Source organism: Acanthopagrus latus, chromosome 20 (assembly GCF_904848185.1).
Source record: "Acanthopagrus latus isolate v.2019 chromosome 20, fAcaLat1.1, whole genome shotgun sequence".
In the NCBI taxonomy this organism is placed as follows: domain Eukaryota; kingdom Metazoa; phylum Chordata; class Actinopteri; order Spariformes; family Sparidae; genus Acanthopagrus; species Acanthopagrus latus.
Genome location: NC_051058.1, coordinates 5294949 through 5316016, shown reverse-complemented (window position 1 = coordinate 5316016; position 21068 = coordinate 5294949). Strand labels below are relative to the sequence as shown.

The window sequence follows — 21068 nt, the reverse complement described above, 5'->3', positions numbered from 1 at the left end:
GGAAGAGATATTTACAGCCTGGGTTTTCCACTTCTAGTTAAAATTGTAAAGTTGATGTGAGTGGTACTGGCACGCTGGTTTGAATCTTATGTACGCTGAATATCAGATATTTTGAGACTTTTTATCAAGTAGTTTTCATATGGGTGACTTTCACTTCTCCCAGAGTACCATTTTAACACGATATCTACTTTTACACGATGTTCTGGTGCAACATTGCTAGTGACGTAGTGTTCCACCTCTGTAATGGACATATGTAGCAAGTTAACTCTCAAAGGCTGACTTAGTGACTAATACAACACAGCCGAGTCACATTGAAAGCCTTCAATCAATTCAGGAGGCTTTTTTTCCCCCTTATTCCACAGTCAAATCTTCTAAGTGGCTCAACCGCTGCACAAACCAAGGAATTATTGATTGCAGATATCTCCGATCTGTGCTATCTATAAATCTATACTGACACGCCACAGGGAATATGCTGAGGTCTAATGTTAGATGGGCTTGTACTACACTGTATTCAGTGGAGATTGACCTCAGTGACAAACGACAAATTACAATCTTCCAGTATATTACTTTAACTTTTGTTTAGCTACTGCTCAGACCAGCTTTATGGCCCGTGTACATGTACTGTCTGTATTCTAGAGTTTTTAGAAATAGAGATGCACCTTCTGTATATCATCTGAAAGTTCTTGTGTATGGATAAATGTCAGAAAATATGTTTCAGCTCTATTAACTTTGACAGCTTAATCAATCAAGTTGACCCATTTTGCTGTCCCTCCTACTGTTTTTTAGATATACGACACACACAGAAATGCGCACACATGCACCGACACACAGACAAGATACAGAAGTATGTATCATTCAGATGCAAATAAGGGTGCAGAGTTCCGACTGCGTCTTCAGGAAAGTCGACCAATATTCACCCCAATTAGTAACTGATGATCATGTGTGCAAAAGTAAAACAAAATGTCTACCTGTTTGTAAAGGCCAATCAATGTTTCTGCTGGCAACGGTAATGATTAAATATAACATGCTTATTAATCATGGATTATAGTGATTACGAACAGGATGTGTGTGTCTGACAGAAGACAATTTGTCACGAAGGTAGAGTTCCTGCAGCTGCGTGTGTTTGCACTGCATGCGTGCAGATTCCAGGAACAGTATTTCCCACAGCAGTTAATTTTTGCCAATTAAAAAACCCACTTTCAAATTCCGTTGTTTTCTGTTTCTCACCCGCATAGATAGTTCACTCAGTGAAAAGATCTGGTTTTGGCGTCCGTTCAACCGTGAATGAAAAACTGTCGACTGTATATCTTTTATCGACATTTACAGTTTTTTCAGTTATTAGTCCCTCTGTGAAATGCATTTTTGGTGAAAAGTTGTCAAGGACACAGTATGCTAAATGTCTACTGGTATAGGTGTGTTTATTTGGTAGTTACATGCATTTACCTTGCTATATAATGGAAACATGTTTACAATGTTAGAACATGAACTTTGACAAATATCCTAGACAATATTTTATCAGAGCATGTTAAGGTAAAGCTACCACAAGATTTTTTTTTTTTTTTTTCTAGTGTCAATTTTGTTCTAGTGCTGCACAGTAACCCAACTACAGAGCAGCTTCTTTCCTTAGGCTGAGATGCCATTTATCCTCAGCACTGTGCCATACAAAATTTTTCAATTGTGATATATTTTAACCAAACTGTTGTGGTTTCATGGTGCTCACTTTTGATTCATTGTCCCCTATCTTTTAAGCAATATGTAGCAACCATAGCTACATAGGCTACATATTGGACTTAGACTTACTCTCAATGGACACAAACATGACTCAAATTTTATGCCAACTTAAGTAAATCATTTATGTTGAGTTAAGAAAATTAGAATAAGTTAAGTAAACCATGACTTCGACTGAATGTTAATTTTAAGTAAATTAAGTCAAGTTTGGTTTAATCAGGTTAAGTAAAATTAAGTCCAGTGAAATTGGATCAAATGAAGTTAGATTAAGTTAAGTCATGCTTGGTTAAGGGGCGGCTGTAGCTCAGCGGGTAGAGCAGGTCGACTAGTGATCGAAAGGTTGCTAGCTCAAATCCCGGCACCGGGCAAGGCTGAGCTGCATGTCGAAGTGTCCTTGAGCAAGATACTGAACCCCAAATTGCTCACTAGTGAGGGCCCTGCGATGAGCTGGCGACTTATCCAGGGAGTACCCTGCCCTCGCCCTGAGACAAGGCTGGGATTGGCTCCAGCAGCAACACCCCGTGACCCCATGGAAAGGGATAAGCGGTTACGGACAATGACATGACATGACATGCTTGGTTAATTTAAGTGACTTGGATTAAGTGAAGTAGAAACGTTCATTTGAACAACTTCAACTGAATGCTAACATTCAGTTGAAGGACAGAGTGTCTAAGAAAGTTAAGTTCAGAAAGGTCAACTTGTGTTTATTTAACTTAAATTGGGTTAGGTTAAGATATGCCACATTAGGTTAAGTCAAGTACATAGATTTAGTTAAGTAGAAACATAAAGCAGTTAAGCTAATCTGCTGTAAGCATTGCTGTCATTTAAGCTAACTTCCATGAGCCCCATGAGAAGAGACATGGGTTACTGAGGTTGAGTTAAAGCTAGCCACAGTTAACTTTATGCATGTCAGTGTTTCTCACTATGATAGTGAGGCTGTATCAACTCCCTCTCCACTTCCTATCTCTTTAATGCACACTCACACATATGTACACACTAACACTCTGTGCTGCTTGGGAAACGGCCCATACATGCTCTCGCTTGGAGGGCAGCGGAGGGGGCAAGTGCTACAAATGTAAATGTGCGCGCAGCACAGAGATGGAGGGATAAAAAGATGATTAAATGGAGTGTTGGATAGGGATGACAGAGTGTAAGGACCTGGAGGCGAGGGGATAGAGGGGGTGATGGGTGAACGAGTGGAGGCGGACGAGTTGGACGAGCGAGGAGAGGGTGTCTGCTTTATCTCCCCGTGCAGTTTTAAGAGCGTTACCATTTATGGTGGAGCTGATGGAATAGTTGTGAGTCTGCCAACTATGTGACACAGCCCATAGTCTATTTACTTGGGAAGGTCAACCTCTCGCTCTCTCTCTTGCTTTACATAAGAAACTTCCCTCGATCTTTACGGCTGCGCCCCCTCCCACCACCACCACCACCACTTTCTTCCCTGCTGCCTTTTCCTCCAGCTCTCCTGTCAGTCTTCCCACTCCCTCGATGGAGAGCGCTGATGCTACCGTGAGGTTAAGAGATGCAGAAAAGACAGCGGTGTGGAGGGAGAAGTGGCTCGAAATGCGCTGGTCCTGTTTTGGTAATTGCAGTTGCCGTCGTCGAGAATGCTTTTTAGCGCCGACATGAATATTGATTCAGCCCATAGCTGTTACATGAGCACAAAGTGATCTGGAGTCACTCTTGGGTCACTCACTTTGTCTACATTTCCCACAGCCGACGTTTTGGATGTACTAACCTTGAAAGCTATGCACTTGAAAAAGAAACTGCATGTTCTAGAGTGAGTCTCTGAGTGGTGCTCGACAGTGATGCATTTCTGTTTTTGAGTCACCTTAAGAATGGCATGTTGGGGTCAAGCGCATGGGGATTGACTTTAAAGGTCCTGAAAGCCAAATCAAGCACCACTAGTGTATGCAGCTCAGCACCAGCATGTTAGACTCTTTGTCCTCCACGCGCCCCTCTGTGTTCCCCACCTGTGTGATTACCTGCACCCGGCCAATACAGGTGTAACAACTCGTGTCACTGTCTTGTAGAGTATTTAGTCTCTGTGTTCCATTCCCTCTGTGCCAGTTCATCTTGTTCTCCGGTGACGGCGTTCCAGCGCTTTCCTGGTGTGTCGTTGTGTTTTTGTGAGTTTAGCTATGTGACCATCGCCTGACTTTGTGACCGAGCCTCTGCCTGCCGATTCTGATCCCTCTGACTGAGCTGATCGACATCCCTTGTACTAACCTCTGCCTAATAAACTGACTGTATTTTACCTGCAACTGCATGTCCGAGTCTGCATCTGTCGTGACAGACAGTAGTCATGCCTGCTTGTGCACACAGGGACCAGCAGGATTTAGAGACTGGAATTTGTTACTGGCTGTTATTGTTTTACTGAATGCTATATCTGTTTGTTTTTTTTTCACATCCTAATCCCTCAGTCGCCACAGCTACCTTACATTTACATTTCAGTTTGAGAGGTAGAATGTGTTGCGTTTATTGTAAGGCCTGACGTTGACATTAGTTTTAAAGTTAACACTTGTTTAATTCCCACAGGTTATGGAATTAATGGACGGCGGTCAGTGTATTTACGTCTGAAGGCGTTCTCACACTGTATTGTGCACACACACATTTGCTTCTCCCCTTGCCAAATCCAGAGAGACAGCGGAAAGACCCTCTCGTCAAGCTTCTTGCTCCAACCAGAGACAATATTTATTCAGCTTTTATCCTACCCTGCCTGAGGAACGCAGTGTTGGCATCTGCAGACACTGGCCTCCCTCCAAGACAGGCCTAAGAAAAGTGTTTTTTTCTGATCTGTACAATGGTTAGACGTAGACGGCAAAACAACAGCTCCTAATCCTGGTTTATAGAAGGAGGGCTTTTCCAGCCTTGAAGCCCATGAAACCAAAACGAGAGAATCAATGAAGTGATCAAATGATGGTTCCTGTTATTTTCTGGTTCAGTGAGATGTCAAATAACATGCTGCCTGTATTTAGCACGTTCTCCTTTTAGGTCCTGCTCTGAATCGACCATTTTATTCCCTTTGTATGGTCCCATCTTCAGAACAATACTGTATGGTGGTAACATATTAAAATAATAATTAAAGGTTCTATTTATAAGAAAAGATATTTTTTTAGTCTCATTCCCCCCTAAATAGCCCCTTTTAGAGAGAAAAAGTGGCCATCTGTAATGTGCCGCCTTGTCTATCTAAAAGGGAAGTGTAATATTCTGTCTGTTCCAAAAAGCCACCACTTGGCCGCCACTGGGGTCTGATGAGCATGAAGTTCGGCAAGAACAGGGAAGCAGATCGAATTTGTCTTCAAAATAAGAGCTTTACATTGCACCCCATTGGGGTTTAGAACTGCGAGCTTAGTGGGGGGCTCTTAATTTGAAAGTAGCGACCGTTAGTAGCTTGCCGCTACAACAACAAATGGACAATGAAGACAGCTGCATGGACCTAGGAGACGCTAGCATCTCCTGGATCTCAACGGCTGTCCAGTCGCTCATCTTAGCATTGGTAGATGAAGTGATGGACTGACTGCTGTCATCAGCTGTTTCCTGGTTTTAAAATTCCTGGCTGTGGGTCGCACAACAGTGCAGGTCATCGACATCCCCACCCGTCTCACACAATTACCGGCACATCGACAGCTCGGATTTACATAGGAATGGAGGTGGAAAAAAGTGTACCCATCGAGGCGTCAAATTAGTGGACCACAACAGACCCCCAATTTACCACCTCCTGTCTAAATCCACAGACCTAGCTGCAAAAAAGACAGCCAAATTGGCAGCTTGCTGCCCAGTATAAAAACGGCTGATGACACTTAGGGAATGCAGGACGGGTCGGCTTGGGAAACCCAGGGCATATTATTTGACAAGTTGGGAATGAGACCCAAAAATCAACTTTAAAAACACAGGGATCAAAATCTGATGTTTAGTAATGGTGTATGATTCTGAGAATGATGAAATAATCATTAAAGACAGAATGTAGCTTTGTATTACAAACAGCAAGGGTCCTAATCAGACCCCTGTGGAACACCAGATTTTAAGGCATAGTTTGACAGTTGGGAAAATACACTCCTATGGAGACCCAGATGTCCTTCTTATGCCAACTCATTAAATATGAAGCTTTTGTCTCAATCTCTAACCATCAGAGAGTCAGTGGGTAACATGCTGGACTTTATCTTGGCTGGGAGCATGTGTCTGCTGTCCAATGATGATTTAGTTTTTTTTGTACAGAGGAGGGTTTTGTTACCTTTTGACACAGCCAGGCTAGCTGCTGTCCCTCATTCAAGTCTTTGTGCTAAGCTAAGCTAACTGCAATGGCTGTGGCTTCATATCTGTGGATGATTAGATCTTCCTGTCTAATTCTTGCCCAGGAAAAAAAAAAAATGTTACTAAGCAAACCACTTGATTAAACCAACACACACACACACACACACACACACACACACACACACACACACACACACACACACACACACACACACACACACACACACACACACCAGACATAGTGCTGCATCATTGACAGTCGGGAGCTGAGCGGCTCGCAGCATCCCGTTTAGATTAGATCGCATCAGATTAGGTGACATTACATTAGCGCTAACCAGATTACACTATTCCTCATCTAACACACTTTACCTCCTAATGCTCCTGCAGCCTCATTACCCAGGAAACAGCCATCCAAGGAAGCAATTACAAAAGCAAGAATGTCTTTCTCACTTACACACTCGTGCACATGGACACATTCATCTCGCTCTAGGTAGTATGCGCACCTCAGTGGCCATTAGTCAATTAAGGAATATATCCCGTTTGATAAGTTAAATGTCTGTGAACCTTTGGCAATGCTGACATGCCTGTGCGGTTGTGGGGGAATTTTTCGCCCTCCATATCTTTTGTGTGCTCCCATGTGCGTTTCTATGTGTGAGAAAGGTTTTTATGGTCTCATTCTCTTGCGGTAATCTTGCATGATGTCTGAGGAATGTCTAATATACAAGCTGGAACAATAGCAGAACAGAAACAGTGGGGGAAAAATAATGACCTGAACCTCTTTTAAGGCCAGATGTGTGCAGTCCAAGTCTCACCTCATAAAAACTGTACTTCTTGTTCTGGCTTATCAATCGCATCTATTATAAAGCTGCGTGTGCATGTGTGTGTGCGCCTGCACGCATTATTATAAGTGTGAGTCCGTGCAAAGACCTTTTTTTTCTCTTCTTTTTTTTCATACAGTACGTGCACTTACATTCTAGTGAGGGGAGGGGGTTTTATGTGTGTGGCCTGTGGATGTGTGAGCAAACGTGGTTATGAGTGCAACTTTTGGGCACACCTCTGTGCATCTGTGGTGTCATGATTGTGGACAAGAGTGTGTCCGGACGTGGCCGCGTGTGAGGGCATTCATCCGAAAAGAGCACGTGAACATCTAAGTGCCCTAGCATTTGTTCGCCCTTTGAACATTTCTTAATCGGACAAAGTGCGTGCGCGCATGAAGGGATCGCCTCCGCCTCCCCTCGCCAGCGTTCAAATGAATGGACACAATAAAGCAGCGGGATCAAACGAATAGATTCGTCTGTGTCTGTGAACCCAGAGACAGACAGAGGAGACACAGACGATGACAAAGAGGGGAGATGAAACAGGAAAAAGCTTGTTTTTCAGGAAGCGGAGTTCCCTGGCAGGAGCGGCACTGCAGGCTCTGTGCAAATTATTCTTCTTTAAACCAAGAGACAGGAAGGGCAACAATGTCGCCCTCCTTACATGTTTTCTACACCATCCGTTTAACGTTGCTCATGTGTTGCGTGATGCCGTGCTTAACAAGGAACGTGATGAAATACGCTCCATTTACATTTTTCCTGCCGCAGCTGAGGGAAGCAAGAAATCATTTTCCAGCTCCAGGTTTTCGGGTTTACGTACCCAAAAAGAGACACACAATCAACCGTGAAAACGCGTCATTCATCCCAAGCCACACAGTGTAAGGAGGGCGTCGTGCTTCGTAAAAGCTGCAGTGACAACAAGTTTATCGTGAGCCAGTGAAATTTTAGGTTTGAGACTCCAGGCTCTCAATTATGGTGCAATATTAGGCCTTGGTGTTGCCGGACATTCATCTCTGCCTCTGTGCCTGCTGTTACATTCCAGTCTTATGGGACATAATGACTTAATACCAAGCAATGACTTGTAAGTGTTGACTTGTTTAAACTGAGACGAGCTGTCAAGATTCTCTTATTGAAGTCCTCTGTAGATAGTGGTTGGTCTCGACGGTGCCTGCGCTGGGCGCACATGGACGTACCGAGTGACCCATTTCACGTTTGGCCACTAACTTTCACAAAGTTGTGTAAGTGGTTGCTTTGCTGCTATGCTGCTGCTTTTTTGTTGCTGTTTATTCGGTATGAAGGTAGAATTAAAGAGTCACTTGACACCAGTTTGAAAAGCACTGTTTTCCCTCTTTGGTTGATACTTTGGTTGTACCTCTGTCCATGCCTAGCTTCACCGATGGGTGTGTTCTTACATGCCCATGTTAAATGATGTCACATTGTACGGACATACTGCAGCGAGGCGAGAGGGCAAATGAATTCTTTGGCATTTTGTCTTACTCAGAGGTATGGCTATTGGCGAACTTCCAGTATTGGAACGTTGTTAATGTTGTGAAATGGTCCCATGTAAGATACTGTAAGCTTAGACAGCAAAGCCGCTTGGTTAGGCTTAGGAAAAGATTATTTTGGTGAAAATTAGCCACCAGCTTCCAACCATATCCCTTAAATGAGAAGATCCATACCACGTTCATATCTGTGTGTTAAGTATAAAGCTGCCAGAAGCAGCCAGTTAGCTTAGCAAAGCCTGAAGACCGGAAAGAGGAGAAACAGCTAGCTTGGCTCACTCAAACAGTTACAAAATCCACCTACCAGCACCTCTTCAGCTCAGTAAATAGCACATTATATCTCTTCAGTTAGTTGTTAAAAATATATGTATAAATAAATGAAAGCAAAAAAGCAAAACCCTGAAGTATTAAACAATTATTTGCCTTACTTTTTTTTTTTTTTGCAGGCTGTAGCATTTTCAATCATCTGACGCAACTATTCCTGAGCACTCCCAACATGTTGAACTCTTCCTTTAAAGAGGTTAAGAAAAACAGGGTTTTCAGCTGGAGTCACTTTCTTTACTTACTCTTTGAATAATTTCTCGCACTTATGGCTGGTATTGGTGCTATGTTTCCCTTTTAAACAGAAATCAGGGTCCGCTGCCAAACTCTTGAGTGCGGACGGAATATTTACTTCACTAGATGAAAGCTTAGGTTTGATTGCATTCTAAATGTTTATTGCCCTTAAAGCAGGGATAGATGACTAACCATGTTTCCCAAGGGTGGTATAACAATACCGGTGATAATATTTCAGTATCACCAAATGACTCCGTGTCACTGTTGCCTAAGTGCTCTCGACAAACTGGGGCCTTAATGCAGCACGAGGGGCTGTTATTCAACTGGTGATGTTAATCTCTGTATTCCTTTCTCTGTGTGTCCATGCTGGTGTTGAGCAGCGGCTGCTTAAACAGTCATGGTCTGCTGTGATTAGTGGCAGCCCACCAGGACGGGCTTAACGGCACACACTGTTTACATTACATCACATTTTTTTCTCCTGGTGTCAGCCTGGAGATAATGTCTCTGCGGGAACGACGACACAGTGGGACGTCGGGAATGTCACACACACACACACACACACACACACACACACACACACACACACGTATGTGCGTATATGCGTGCGCGCTCTCTTACACACTCATGTCAGAGGACGTTCAAGCGCAGATCAGGCCCTCAACACCTTCCGTCCTCTGTGTCATGTCAGTGTAATGTGTGTGTGTGTGTGTGTGTGTGTGTGTGTGTGTGTGTGTGTGTGAGACACCATGTTCGAGTTGTGTAAACTGTTTATTGCGTGGAGATGAAAGGCTTGCCTGGGGTGTTTCACAGTCCGCAGACACACAGCAGCGTTCCCCACTGGCTCTTTTCTCCTCGCCGATAATTGCGGATACTCGCTATAGATGTCTGATTTACATAGCGTGTCACATTCGGATGTGCCGTGCCTTTTATCTGTCGGCTGTGTTCTTTCTCTTGTCTGTCTGCACTGCCTGTTTTTTTTTCTCCTCTCTTTTATTTATTTATTTTTTCTTTTCTTTTTTTTTTATGGCACACATTCACCCACGCGCAAATGCTCACACACGTACAGTACACAGCAGTTGTTTGATGTAGATGTGAGTGGCAGCCCAATTCTCTGATGAGCTTTGAGCAGGCGTCCCCAGCATATTCAGCTGCAGCGCTGTGATCGCTGTGTGTGTGTGTGTGTGTGTGTGTATGTGTCTTCTTGTGAGATAAAGGTTGAATGTGTGTGTGTGTGTGTGTGTGTGTGTGTGTTGTATTGAGTGTCAAAAGACAGATTTGTCCTATTTGAACTGTATTTAGTCATTTAGCACATTGCTTTGTGCAGATGTGACACAGCAGGTGTTTTTTTTGCCTTAGTCACACAAACACATAGACATGCACATCCAGTGCTGTTGCGTCAGAGTGCCAGCAGCCGAGCTGAGAAAGAGGCAAATTTCCTATTTGGAAAAACAAGGTTTTATTTGAGAGTGTCATACATACTAACCACTCTTGTCTCTGTGTCTCTGTGTCTCCAGCCTGATGAGCTGACCAATGCGTTGGAGATCAGTAACATCGTGTTCACCAGCCTGTTCTCTCTGGAGATGCTGCTAAAGGTGTTGGTCTACGGGCCCTTCGGCTACATCAAGAACCCCTACAACATCTTCGATGGCATCATCGTGGTCATCAGGTGAGTTGCAGAGCAAGATTTTCTGTTAATAGGAAGCCCTGAACTGATGTAAGGATCTTTTCCTCTGTGCTTTCTGTTTCTATTCTTAAAATGATCCTAGTAGCGGCACATAACCTGACACACCCGTGGTGTTTAATGAACAAGAAAAGCAAGAGTTCATTCATTCAGCTAGTCTCATGGAGATGTGAAAGGAGATAAAATAGTGCCAGCCAGCCAACCTGCCTGGATTACCAGTCAGACTTCAATTTCCTTGGAGATTCCGTACCCGGTATTTGAGTAAATTGCATTGTGAAAGTAAGGTTTATAGGGAACCATTCTAAATGATGTTGGTCTCATTACTTTATAGCTTTTACACTGTGCAATTGACATGTCCTTTAAAAAGATAGCAACAAAAACGTGTATTTCATTTTAACTAAAATTAACGGGGGGAAAGCAATGAAAAATAATGTTGTATCATCATTTTAATGTGGGGAATAAAAAGAGTGTTTAAAAGCTAGACACAGTCTCAAAGATTGGTGCTGCAGTTTGCAGGATGTAGTAAAGTTTTGTGGTAAACACACTGAAGGCACAGCACTAAGTTATGGTCTCTCCATCTCCCTTTTTTTTTTCTTTTTTTTGCCATTTTTGATCTGGCAGATAACATTTGTTGTGCCAGGGCAGAAGATCTCATTGGATAAGAAAACATATGCTCCATTTATTCAGTTGCTTGGACTTCAAATGAAACGATGAACAATACTTATTTAGTTACCTGCTTATTACTTATGTGACCAGACACTAAAGAATAAAGAAAGTCACCTCTCCTTAATATTTCTTGTTTTTTCTTTAGTTTGTCTCATATTTTTGATTTGGATCCCTCGCCATATCATACATTAGTTCTTAGCTGATCAAGAAACTTTCATTTTTGTTGATCCTGGTGGCCCCTGTGGGCAAAAGATGACAATCAACAAAGTAAACTTTGTCCAGGCTATGAGACAAGACAAGAAATAGTTTTAATTTTATGAGTTACTTGAAATCAGACCTGTTGGCCTTCATTAAGAACAGTGGAAACAGCCAACATTATTACTCGATGGTCTCATTTGCTTATCTAGGTCATTTACTGGATGAAGGCACTGGTATTAAATTTAGACTGTCTCATGTCCAGGTAAAAGTTCCTTGTCGTATGTTTAATAACTCACTGTTTAGTTTATTCCATTATTGTGTTATTGAGTACAAGTACTGCCCAGCGTTGTCAACGTTTCACATGTTAATGTTGGTAACCAGAGAGGCAATCAAAAAATAAACATCAATTGAGTCATCACCTGACTCTGCAATTACCCTTTCCAGCTTTACAATACATGTTAGCATCTTTCAGCTCATTGCTTTGGTTTTGTGGTCTGAGACTTTACTGATTTGGTTCTCCTCACAGCTGTCCCTAACTACTTTTCTAGCTGTAACAGGCAGCCCTTTTTACATAACAAGTTATGATAAACCCGCTGCGCAGCTCTGAACAGATACAGCCGTAGTGGAGCATTAAGCCAGGTTTCCTCCAGGAGTTGGTGGAAACCAAAAACAGGGCTGTGAGTGAAGTGTGAATGTTGGACAGAATCAAGACTTCAAATGCATCTTAATGTTGCTCCATATCTGTCTGATGTGCTTATAGGCAACTGTTTACTGACATATTCACGAGGTGACGCATCAATGTTGTGCTAACAGCCTGTTTTTCTGCCTCAAAGTGAATAATCAATTAAAACTGCTGTAATGATTTAATCAAGTATAAACAAATGACTAACAAATGTCTTATATAGCACACATAGGCAATATCCAGCCCCCTATCACATAGGTGTTAGTGCTGATGACAATGCTCAAACACTGAGCATGTCAGTCTGGTGTGTCGCCTTTTTCTAGGACAAAAAGAGCGACCCTTAAAAGAAACACTTCATGTTCAGAATTAACAAGCAGTAGTGCTCTGTTACACTAGAACTGCGCAGGGCTCTTGGCTGTTTGATGGCTTTGGATCTTACTTGAATCGGACTGTGTGCCTCTCTTGTTTTTCCTTTTGCCAGCGTGTGGGAGATCGTGGGTCAGCAGGGTGGCGGCCTGTCAGTGCTGAGAACCTTCCGGCTGATGCGGGTGCTGAAGCTGGTCCGCTTCATGCCGGCCCTGCAGAGGCAGCTGGTGGTGCTGATGAAGACTATGGACAATGTGGCCACCTTCTGCATGCTGCTCATGCTCTTCATCTTCATCTTCAGGTAGGTAGAGGGAGAGGGGGTGACCTTACATTCTGTCTCACACTGTGAAATATATATGTGTGTGTGTGTGCGTGTGTGTGTGTTGAACTGCCTTGTTCCTCTTGCTAATGGAGGAACGATATCAAATAAAGGTGAAATAGAAAACAGACAAGGTAATCTGAAGGGAGTTCGATCAGTGGCCGTGAAACAAATTCTGTAGATTGAATTGAAAGCAAAGGTGTGGAATGAAAGTCAATTGGTAGATAAGTAACGCGGCGAGCGAGCAGCTGAGAGGAGCAGAGATCAGTACAGACGTGACAGGAAGACTAAGATCAGTCGATGGCACGACGAGGCTGAGCGATTCACTCTTTGTGTCAGCAGCCTTTTCTTTCTGCCTGGTTAGGCCTGTGGCTGAGCTCAACAAAATCAAATAGGCGGAGGTGTTTCTGCACTTGCCCAATACACACACACGTTAAAGAAAAAATGGAATCTCGTTTTTTTTGTTATTTAGGGCTTTTTTTGTTAAATATAGAAACTTTAAACCCCAACCTATCAACAAACTAATAAAATATTAGGGAGTATGAAAATTAGAATCTCAATTTATGGGCTTACACACCATATATGATATATTTAATCTACAATGACTCTTTAAATGTGGGAAACACTTTCAACGAAAATATGTAGTGGATGCAGTGCACACATATCATTTAGATCGTTGCATATTAGATTAAAATACCAATGTCTTTGGTAGGCAAATATCACACAGCTGGTATCGGGTGCCGATGCCTTTACCACAGAGAGTTAAAGATTCCTTTTTTAAAGTTGATTCCCTTTAAATTCCCTTAAAGCCCTGGAAATTTCACTTGATAATCAGATCAATAAATACACTTGATGAGAAACATGAGAGAAAAACTCAATACCTCAAATCTAACTCAATGGAATCTGTTCGATTGAGACTGTCTGTGGTTTGACAAGATTTGACTGACAGTGGCCAAACAAACCCAGCAACTATCATCAGTCTGACGCAGATGTTTGCTAAATGCTGAGAAGCACGTGAATTATACTTTTCCCTGCACATTGAAGCTCACATTGTGTATGGTTAAATTATACACAAAAGAATAAATACATAAATACATGAGTACCCCTGAGATATATTTGTATGTTTCTATATAAATACTTGTTAAATTTGTTGCAGGCCTGATTGATCTTTTCCCCACTGTCAGGGCCCCCTATTGGCAAGGAGGCCCCAGCCATGGTACCCACCATGTATCTACATACTGTATGTGATTGTATCCTAAAGTGTAGTGGTGCAGCAGAGGGACAGCAGTGTGGTGCAGGTCTATCCGAGCATGTGCAGCTTCATTTCGGCCGCACTGTGTTTACAGTATATGTTAATGCATGCATGTGATGGCACAACATGCCTAATATCAGAGCTTTCAAGGGCCTTGTATAAGCATAGATAAACAGTGCCTTGAGTGAAGACTTGCCAAGTTGACACAACAGAGGCCTGTTCATTGATCCCTCAGCTCCAGTCGAGCTTCAGTGTCTGTGCTGGTGAATAATGACAGACTGCAGGGCACTTACTGCTGCCTCACAATAATAACACCATCCATTAGCTGACTTACTGTATGAAGCAGGGGAATTTCTTTCTTTCTTTCTTTCTTTCTTTCTTTCTTTCTTTCTTTCTTTCTTTCTTTCTTTCTTTCTTTCTTTTATGAAGAAGATGAATGTGAACAAGGAAAAGTTCAACTTTTCAGGCATACACCCATTTGCCTTCTCTCTGAGGGTATGGAACTAGATCCAGGAGTCAAATAATGTAGCTTAGCATTAAGAGTGGAGGCAGCTAGTCTGCCTCTGACAGAAGTGTGTTCGTTCACTCTGTACATAAACAGAAATGCAGAAACAGCAACATGTGGTTTTGGGGGATGTTTTCTTCTCTAACTATTCCTTGAAGAACGCGTGACTTCCCAGAGCCTTGTCATCAAACCACAGAGTCAACAAATGACATGCAGCCAGTTAGTTAGTGACCTTTGGAGGCTGCTTCCAGTCTTTATGCTACAGCTCCAGCTCTGTAAGTAATGCTCAGATAAAAAAGTTTTCGGCGGCCTGCTCGTCCCACTTTCGTTGAGCTATTCGTTTAATTTCCAAAGCAGCTGAAACAGCTTTCAGTTGCTTTCCATTGCACTTTCATCTGTTTCAGCAAAAATGCATAAGGTGTCATTGCCGTGGGTTGTGGCGCTCTCCATGGTGCTGAACTTAACCTGGCAGAGGCGCTTCATTTCCACTGCACACACTTCCACATTTCCATCAAGGGTCTCAGCTGCTTATTGACAAATGACTATGTATGACCTGGCTGACAGTACTCCAGACTCAGTGTTTGTGCTATCTTTGCTACATTTCTGGTCATACATCAGGTTTACTTGTTGGAGAAGGTGAAAACTTCAGTATTTAATGGGAACTATATTCTGCCTGAGCTACTCTTCTAAGCAGCAAGTGATCCCTTTATTTGCACTGTATTTAATGGGTTGCTCGGATTTAAACAATCATTCCTCTTTTTCCTGTGTGTTTTCTTCTGTGTCAGTATCCTGGGGATGCATCTGTTTGGTTGCAAGTTTGGGTCTGAGCGGGATGGAGACACTCTGCCAGACAGGAAGAACTTTGACTCTCTTCTCTGGGCCATAGTGACTGTCTTCCAGGTGAGCATAAAACCCTTCTCATTCCCTTAATTAACTCTGTTAAAAAATCTTATTCCACTTGGTTAAGGCCAATTTAGCTGTAGCTTTATGCCTGACTTCACAGTCTGTTGAAAAAAATACAAATGAAGCAGCAAGTTGACCAAAAGGGTTGAGAGTTCATCAGCTCATCATCTGGATGCTTCCTGTGATAAAACTTTACCTTTTGAAGTGTCCTCAGGCAATCACTTTAACATCTTCCTGCTTCACTGGTGCTGACTAAAGCTGTCCCCATTCAGACGCTGGAAAGACAATTTCCTCCTGAATAAATAAAATATATCAAATCAAATATTCCTTTTCATTCTCATATCCCCTCTCCCCCTAACTGCCTGGCCTTCACTCATCTAATTTCCCCAGTATCTTTCATAGGTTAAGGAGACCTGCCTCTTGCATCATGTCACATTGCATTAGTGAATCAATCTAGGGCCCCTCTGCTTACGATCATACCATACATTATCTATCTACCGCACTTCTGCTATATAGACTTATTTTGGCTTCAGGAGAGACGATGTGTTACAAACACAGGTACTGTGTAAAACATGCAAACTTCTAGAGGAAACACAAGCAACTTCCTTCACCACCTGCTATACAACCATAAAGACCTGACGTTACACGAACAATACAAAACTAACGTTAGCCATTATCAACTGTATAGTTAGTGATATGCAAACTCCAACTTTTGTTTCTTTATCGCAAGTTATATGGTAATTGCAATATTGAACAGTGTTATTGTACATCGCAGATTTTCCTCATATCGTGCAGGCCTCACATATCTGTGTACCTGATCATCTGATCGAGGACTATGTAATGTCTCAGCATGTCTGGGTGTACAGGACATTGCACTGACATGTCTGTTTTAATGTTGCACATTGAGACTTCACAGATACAGTCCATATAGTCATGAAAGCTTCAGGGCCTTTGAAATGATTAACATGTGGTGCAGAGAATGATTAACATTTGATTTTTTTGTGAAATTCTGGTGAGAAACCGTCTAGAAAGCAAACTTCATCAACACGCACACCCTTTGAAATCTTGCAGAATGGACATTTTGCCAAAACACAGATTGTCCAGTCATTGCTGTGCAACTTTAACTAAGTGGTGTGCATGAAGCTGTACATCATAGATAATACCCAGCATTATTCATAGCCAGCTAACTAGCTTACTGCCAACAACTGGAGCCCAACCCAATTACTTTGAATGGAGCACATCTTTAACTAACTTAATAGTTTGTGTGTGTTGTGTGTGATGAGGCCACTATGAAGTATTCACTCACTGTATGGAAGTCACCTATGCTATCAAGGTTTTGGCTAACGCTAGTTTCTAAGTTCTGCAAGGTTTCATTTCAAAACAGCCCAGCAGTTGGAGAGAGTGTTTTCAACTATCTTCTGGTGTTTAAGCTATCTAAGCTAGCTAGCTGCAGCAGATAAAGTCTGCTCAGTTCACTTGTTATCCAAGCTGATAAAATCATGGACGCTGTTAGAACTTCGTCCCTTCGTTTGAAATCATGTGCTCGGGATTTAGCGAGGAAATGCTACAAGCGTTAGCAATGTAAACACTATATGTGTCTTGCTCTTGCAAGAATGGAGAGTGTCTAAAAAGGGGAAAAAGCTTAGCGAACGGTCAGTTGTCAAACTACTACAACTGCTGAACCATGCTTTTTTCCCCCCCCTCTCCTCTCGTGCAGATCCTAACACAGGAAGACTGGAACAAGGTTTTATATAATGGCATGGCCTCCACCACTCCTGTGGCGGCCCTCTACTTCATCGCGCTCATGACCTTTGGCAACTACGTCCTCTTCAACTTGCTGGTGGCCATCTTGGTTGAGGGTTTCCAAACAGAGGTATAAAGTTTCAGGTCACACAAGCACAACACTAACTAATTCAAAACTACATAGAAATATTGTTATTATTTAGCTATTTTTCTGAAATTTGGTCATGGAATGCTTTTTGCTTCAAAGCATATGAGAGAATTCTGCCCTCGGGGTGAGATTGTTTATCTTCCATGAAATGCAGGTCACCTTGTTGAATCTTACAAAGTAACATGGCTCGCTTCTGGGTCTCGACACGAATAATATCTGTGAAAGTAATATATTCTGCTGATTATTCATGCTAGTTTTTGGGTCTTAAGACTAAAACACGAGGCCAAATTACTCAACAATGTGCTTACTTTTCACTGCAGCCACACGTTACACTAATAGATGGATCCTCATGCCCACACTTACATAACAAATTCATAAGCACTGTGGGCATTTAACCTGCACCTTTCCTTGCACTCTCTGCAGTGGGTTATGTGAGGACACGAGATCGCACCAGTTGCAGCGTTTCATTTTTTTTTCCCCTTCTCCTCTTCATCTTCATCTCACTGTCAGCCTCTTCTCCTCCCACTCTTTCCCACTATCTCAGCAGTCATCCTCATTATTGTTCTGCTTATTTGCCGGTGCAGTCACGCCATAAAGTACATCATAAGAAAACTATGTCTGCTAGACTAGACTGCGTCAGCCCACATCTCCCACAACCCCTGTTTCATCAGCCTCATGCTCTGGCACCTTCTTTTTCATGCCCCCCTGATCTTTCCCGCCCTCGGTACGACTCTCCACCATGTCATAAAACACAAAGCGATATGTTATCCACCACCCGCACCGCGTTTGCAATTCTTCTCTGAGACAGAAAAGAGAGACAGTGAAAAAGGTAAATTAATGGCTGCTTTAAAGACAGCAGCTGAGAAAAAAACTGTTTCCCAGGTCCATTTTTGGGTCTACAGGGAGCAGAGAAGTTGAAGCTCATTGAGCAACCTCTCTTTAGTTTTCGGCCAGCCCATTTGGAGCGCAGAGGGCTATATTTGAGACGGATAAAGGTATTGAGAACAAGGAACAGAAGCTGAGTCAAAATGGAGAGAGTAAATCACACGAGTATTCAGCCCTTCTCAAGCTGTCTACTTGTCTCCCACTCTTGCTCTTTTTTGAAGGGGTGACAGCACCTATGCTTTGATCTCTGACGCTCTTTGGCTCTTTGGATAAGAGAAGAGAGAATGGATGAGGGGCGGCAAAGAGAGAGAGGTTGACAGCCTCATAAAATATGGATTAATTGGAATGGGCTTCTCCAGCTATTGTGCTTATCTGCCTTACAAATATCAAGTGCATGACTGTAGCGGGTGGAATCACATAGGAGGTGGGAGACATTGACCAAAGCGGCTTAAGATGAAGGCTTGACGTGCAGGCCGAGACTGGAATTAATACGTTTTCTGTCGACTTCTTGACATCCACGTAAAATGAAATGAGGGTTTTTAATTTGGTTTATGTGATTCTCTGCAGTGACAGTACCCTTTTTTTCAGTGTTCTGCTGGCATCCATTTTTTTTTTTTATACCAACTGATGTCATTTTTGGTAATTTGATTGGTGCAACATCTGCATGTACAGGATCCAAATATGGTTTGAAAAATCACTTTTCACAATGACCAAACAGGCAGTTAGCCAAACGGGGAGCCGGCATTGTTAGCTGATGCTTGGCCGCTCCATTTGTTGTTAGTTTTTTAGTTTTTGTTTTTGTTTTTTGTTTTTTTGGTTCCACCCTTGCATTATTTTCAGCAGCAAGGAAGCTCTACAAACTTGCTGTGCAGTATCTGCCCAACACCAAACGGGCTAAATCAGCAATTAGCAGCTAAAAAAGCAGATTTTCCCCTTATGGTGTTGGTAAGGACCAAAAAAATGAGCAAAAAGGAGAGTGAATATTTTACTTTGTTAGGTGGGCAGGAGCACAACCTCAAATGAATGCGAAGGTTACTCCGAACCTACTAGTTGTAGCTAACAAGTTCACCCCATCAGCTTAAACACTGATAATATGTTAATGTTATGTTTGCAGGTTGTTTGTGCTGCTCCCAAGTGACCAAAAATTGAGATATTGGAAGTTTATAAGCACATTAGGTTCTCCCAAAGGTTGAATGTTGTAAAAAACAGACTTCTCAGAATGCTAACTGTTTAGAGCTAATGGTGTGTGAGCACAGAAGCTACTCCGTCATCACAAGTTCAGATTTCCTGTTTCAATTTCAATATTTGAGACGAATTCAAGTTTTAGTTTAAATGTTTAGAGTGTCTTCTGTTTGTTTAAATATGACTTTCTTTTAAAAGCCATGAGGAGAAAGATCTTCAAAAACATAAACAGACACACACTCTCACACATCCACACACATGCACGAACAAATGCAGAAACGTGTAAGGTCCATTAGCTCGTGTTCTCCCCCTACTGCTCTCCTGCACCGTCGCATGGCTGTCGGCTTTATTTTTCCTCTCCTTTTTCAACTTAACATCCCTTTTCTGCAAACACAAAGTTTATTTTTAGTCGGACAAACTTTCCCTGCGTCAGGGTTGCCAGGCAACACGCGCTGCTTGAACGACGTGAGCTAAGCCAGGAGAGTATGTACAGTATGGATGCGGAGCCAAGACACACAGCACAAACACAAAGCACTGCTGTAGCGGTAAAGGCAGAGGGGAAATCATCCGATGGAGGCGTGTTTTTTTTTTGTTTTTTTTTCCTCTTTGCCTGCTTTTATTTCTCTTGTTTAAACTCCTTCCTCCCCCTCTCTTCATCTCCTCCATACTCTATTTCTTTTTTCTCTCATTACGTCTCTCCGGCAGGTTTGTGACAGTGTGAATATCCGCTGCAGAGAGTGCAACCAGACAGATCGGCTTCTTTATGGAGACCGATTAACAGCAAACAGACTTCTTTTTTTATTACACCCCTCACTGTGACACGAAACATACATTTTCACACATAATGCAAACATCACACCGAAGCACGGATACTGTACTTGACAAGTCGGCTGCAGAGGGAAGCTTCCATGCTGAGCACAGTGTGTCCAGAACGATGCATAGCTGCACTGCAGCATCATTAAGTGTATATGTCAAGGTCATGGTCATCACTGCTTTCTGTCCCGACGATTTTCACACCAAACGTGAATGGACCAACTTGGAGGGTAAAACGTGGCTGTGCTCTTCACCTCTACCCTTTGCTGTCCTGAATTTTCGTGCTTTTCTACTTATATGAAGTTGCTGAAATAACACATGTGCAGCACCGCGACTTGTGCGCTGTGATCCGGGACAGTTGGCCTGGAAATGCTCTCTTGCATGTTGAAGTAAAAAAAAAAAAAAAAAAAAAATGTTACAACAGGCTTAAATCTCCTTTAACTGTCTCCTTCTGCTCTTGTCTACTGTTGTGGTTCCACCTCTCACCTCTGTGCCTCTTTTCCTGTGTGCGCCTCCCTCTCCTGTCCGGCTGCACCGATCACTTCCACTATAGGAAGTGTCCAAGCGGGAGGATTTGCATGCCCAGCTGAGCCTTATTCAGCTGCCTGTAGACTCAGGGGTATGTAAAGCGCTGCAGCTCTGCCCTGCCCTCCCCCTCCTCCCTCCATGTAATCGACTAACCGCCCTCCTTCATCCTCCCCTCTGCCCTCCCTATCCACCCGTTCTCCTCACCCTTCCCGAGGCTTTGCGGTTATGTGTCAGATCTTCATAGCCGCAGCTCGGAGGTGGCCTTCTTCTTATTCATGTGCGCAGTAGTAGCAAGATTGATCGAAGTATATGTAGGCCGGTTTGTGTTTTGTGCATCGTT

At 42.8% G+C, this 21068-nt stretch overlaps 1 protein-coding gene across 6 annotated transcripts in view; it reads left to right on the top strand.

Moving 5' to 3' along the window:
- The window catches only part of cacna1g (calcium channel, voltage-dependent, T type, alpha 1G subunit), a 274185-nt gene that overhangs the window by 164985 nt on the left and 88132 nt on the right, over positions 1 to 21068 (top strand). For 3 of the 6 annotated variants that reach the window (XM_037081174.1, XM_037081178.1, XM_037081176.1), the window contains 5 exons: positions 10372 to 10523; positions 12566 to 12751; positions 15312 to 15426; positions 17147 to 17302; positions 20754 to 20819. In XM_037081174.1, coding sequence (XP_036937069.1) covers positions 10372 to 10523; positions 12566 to 12751; positions 15312 to 15426; positions 17147 to 17302; positions 20754 to 20819 — 675 coding nt within the window. The remainder of the gene's footprint in view (positions 1 to 10371; positions 10524 to 12565; positions 12752 to 15311; positions 15427 to 17146; positions 17303 to 20753; positions 20820 to 21068) is intronic. The other 3 variants (XM_037081175.1, XM_037081179.1, XM_037081177.1) reach the window with 1 other exon arrangement.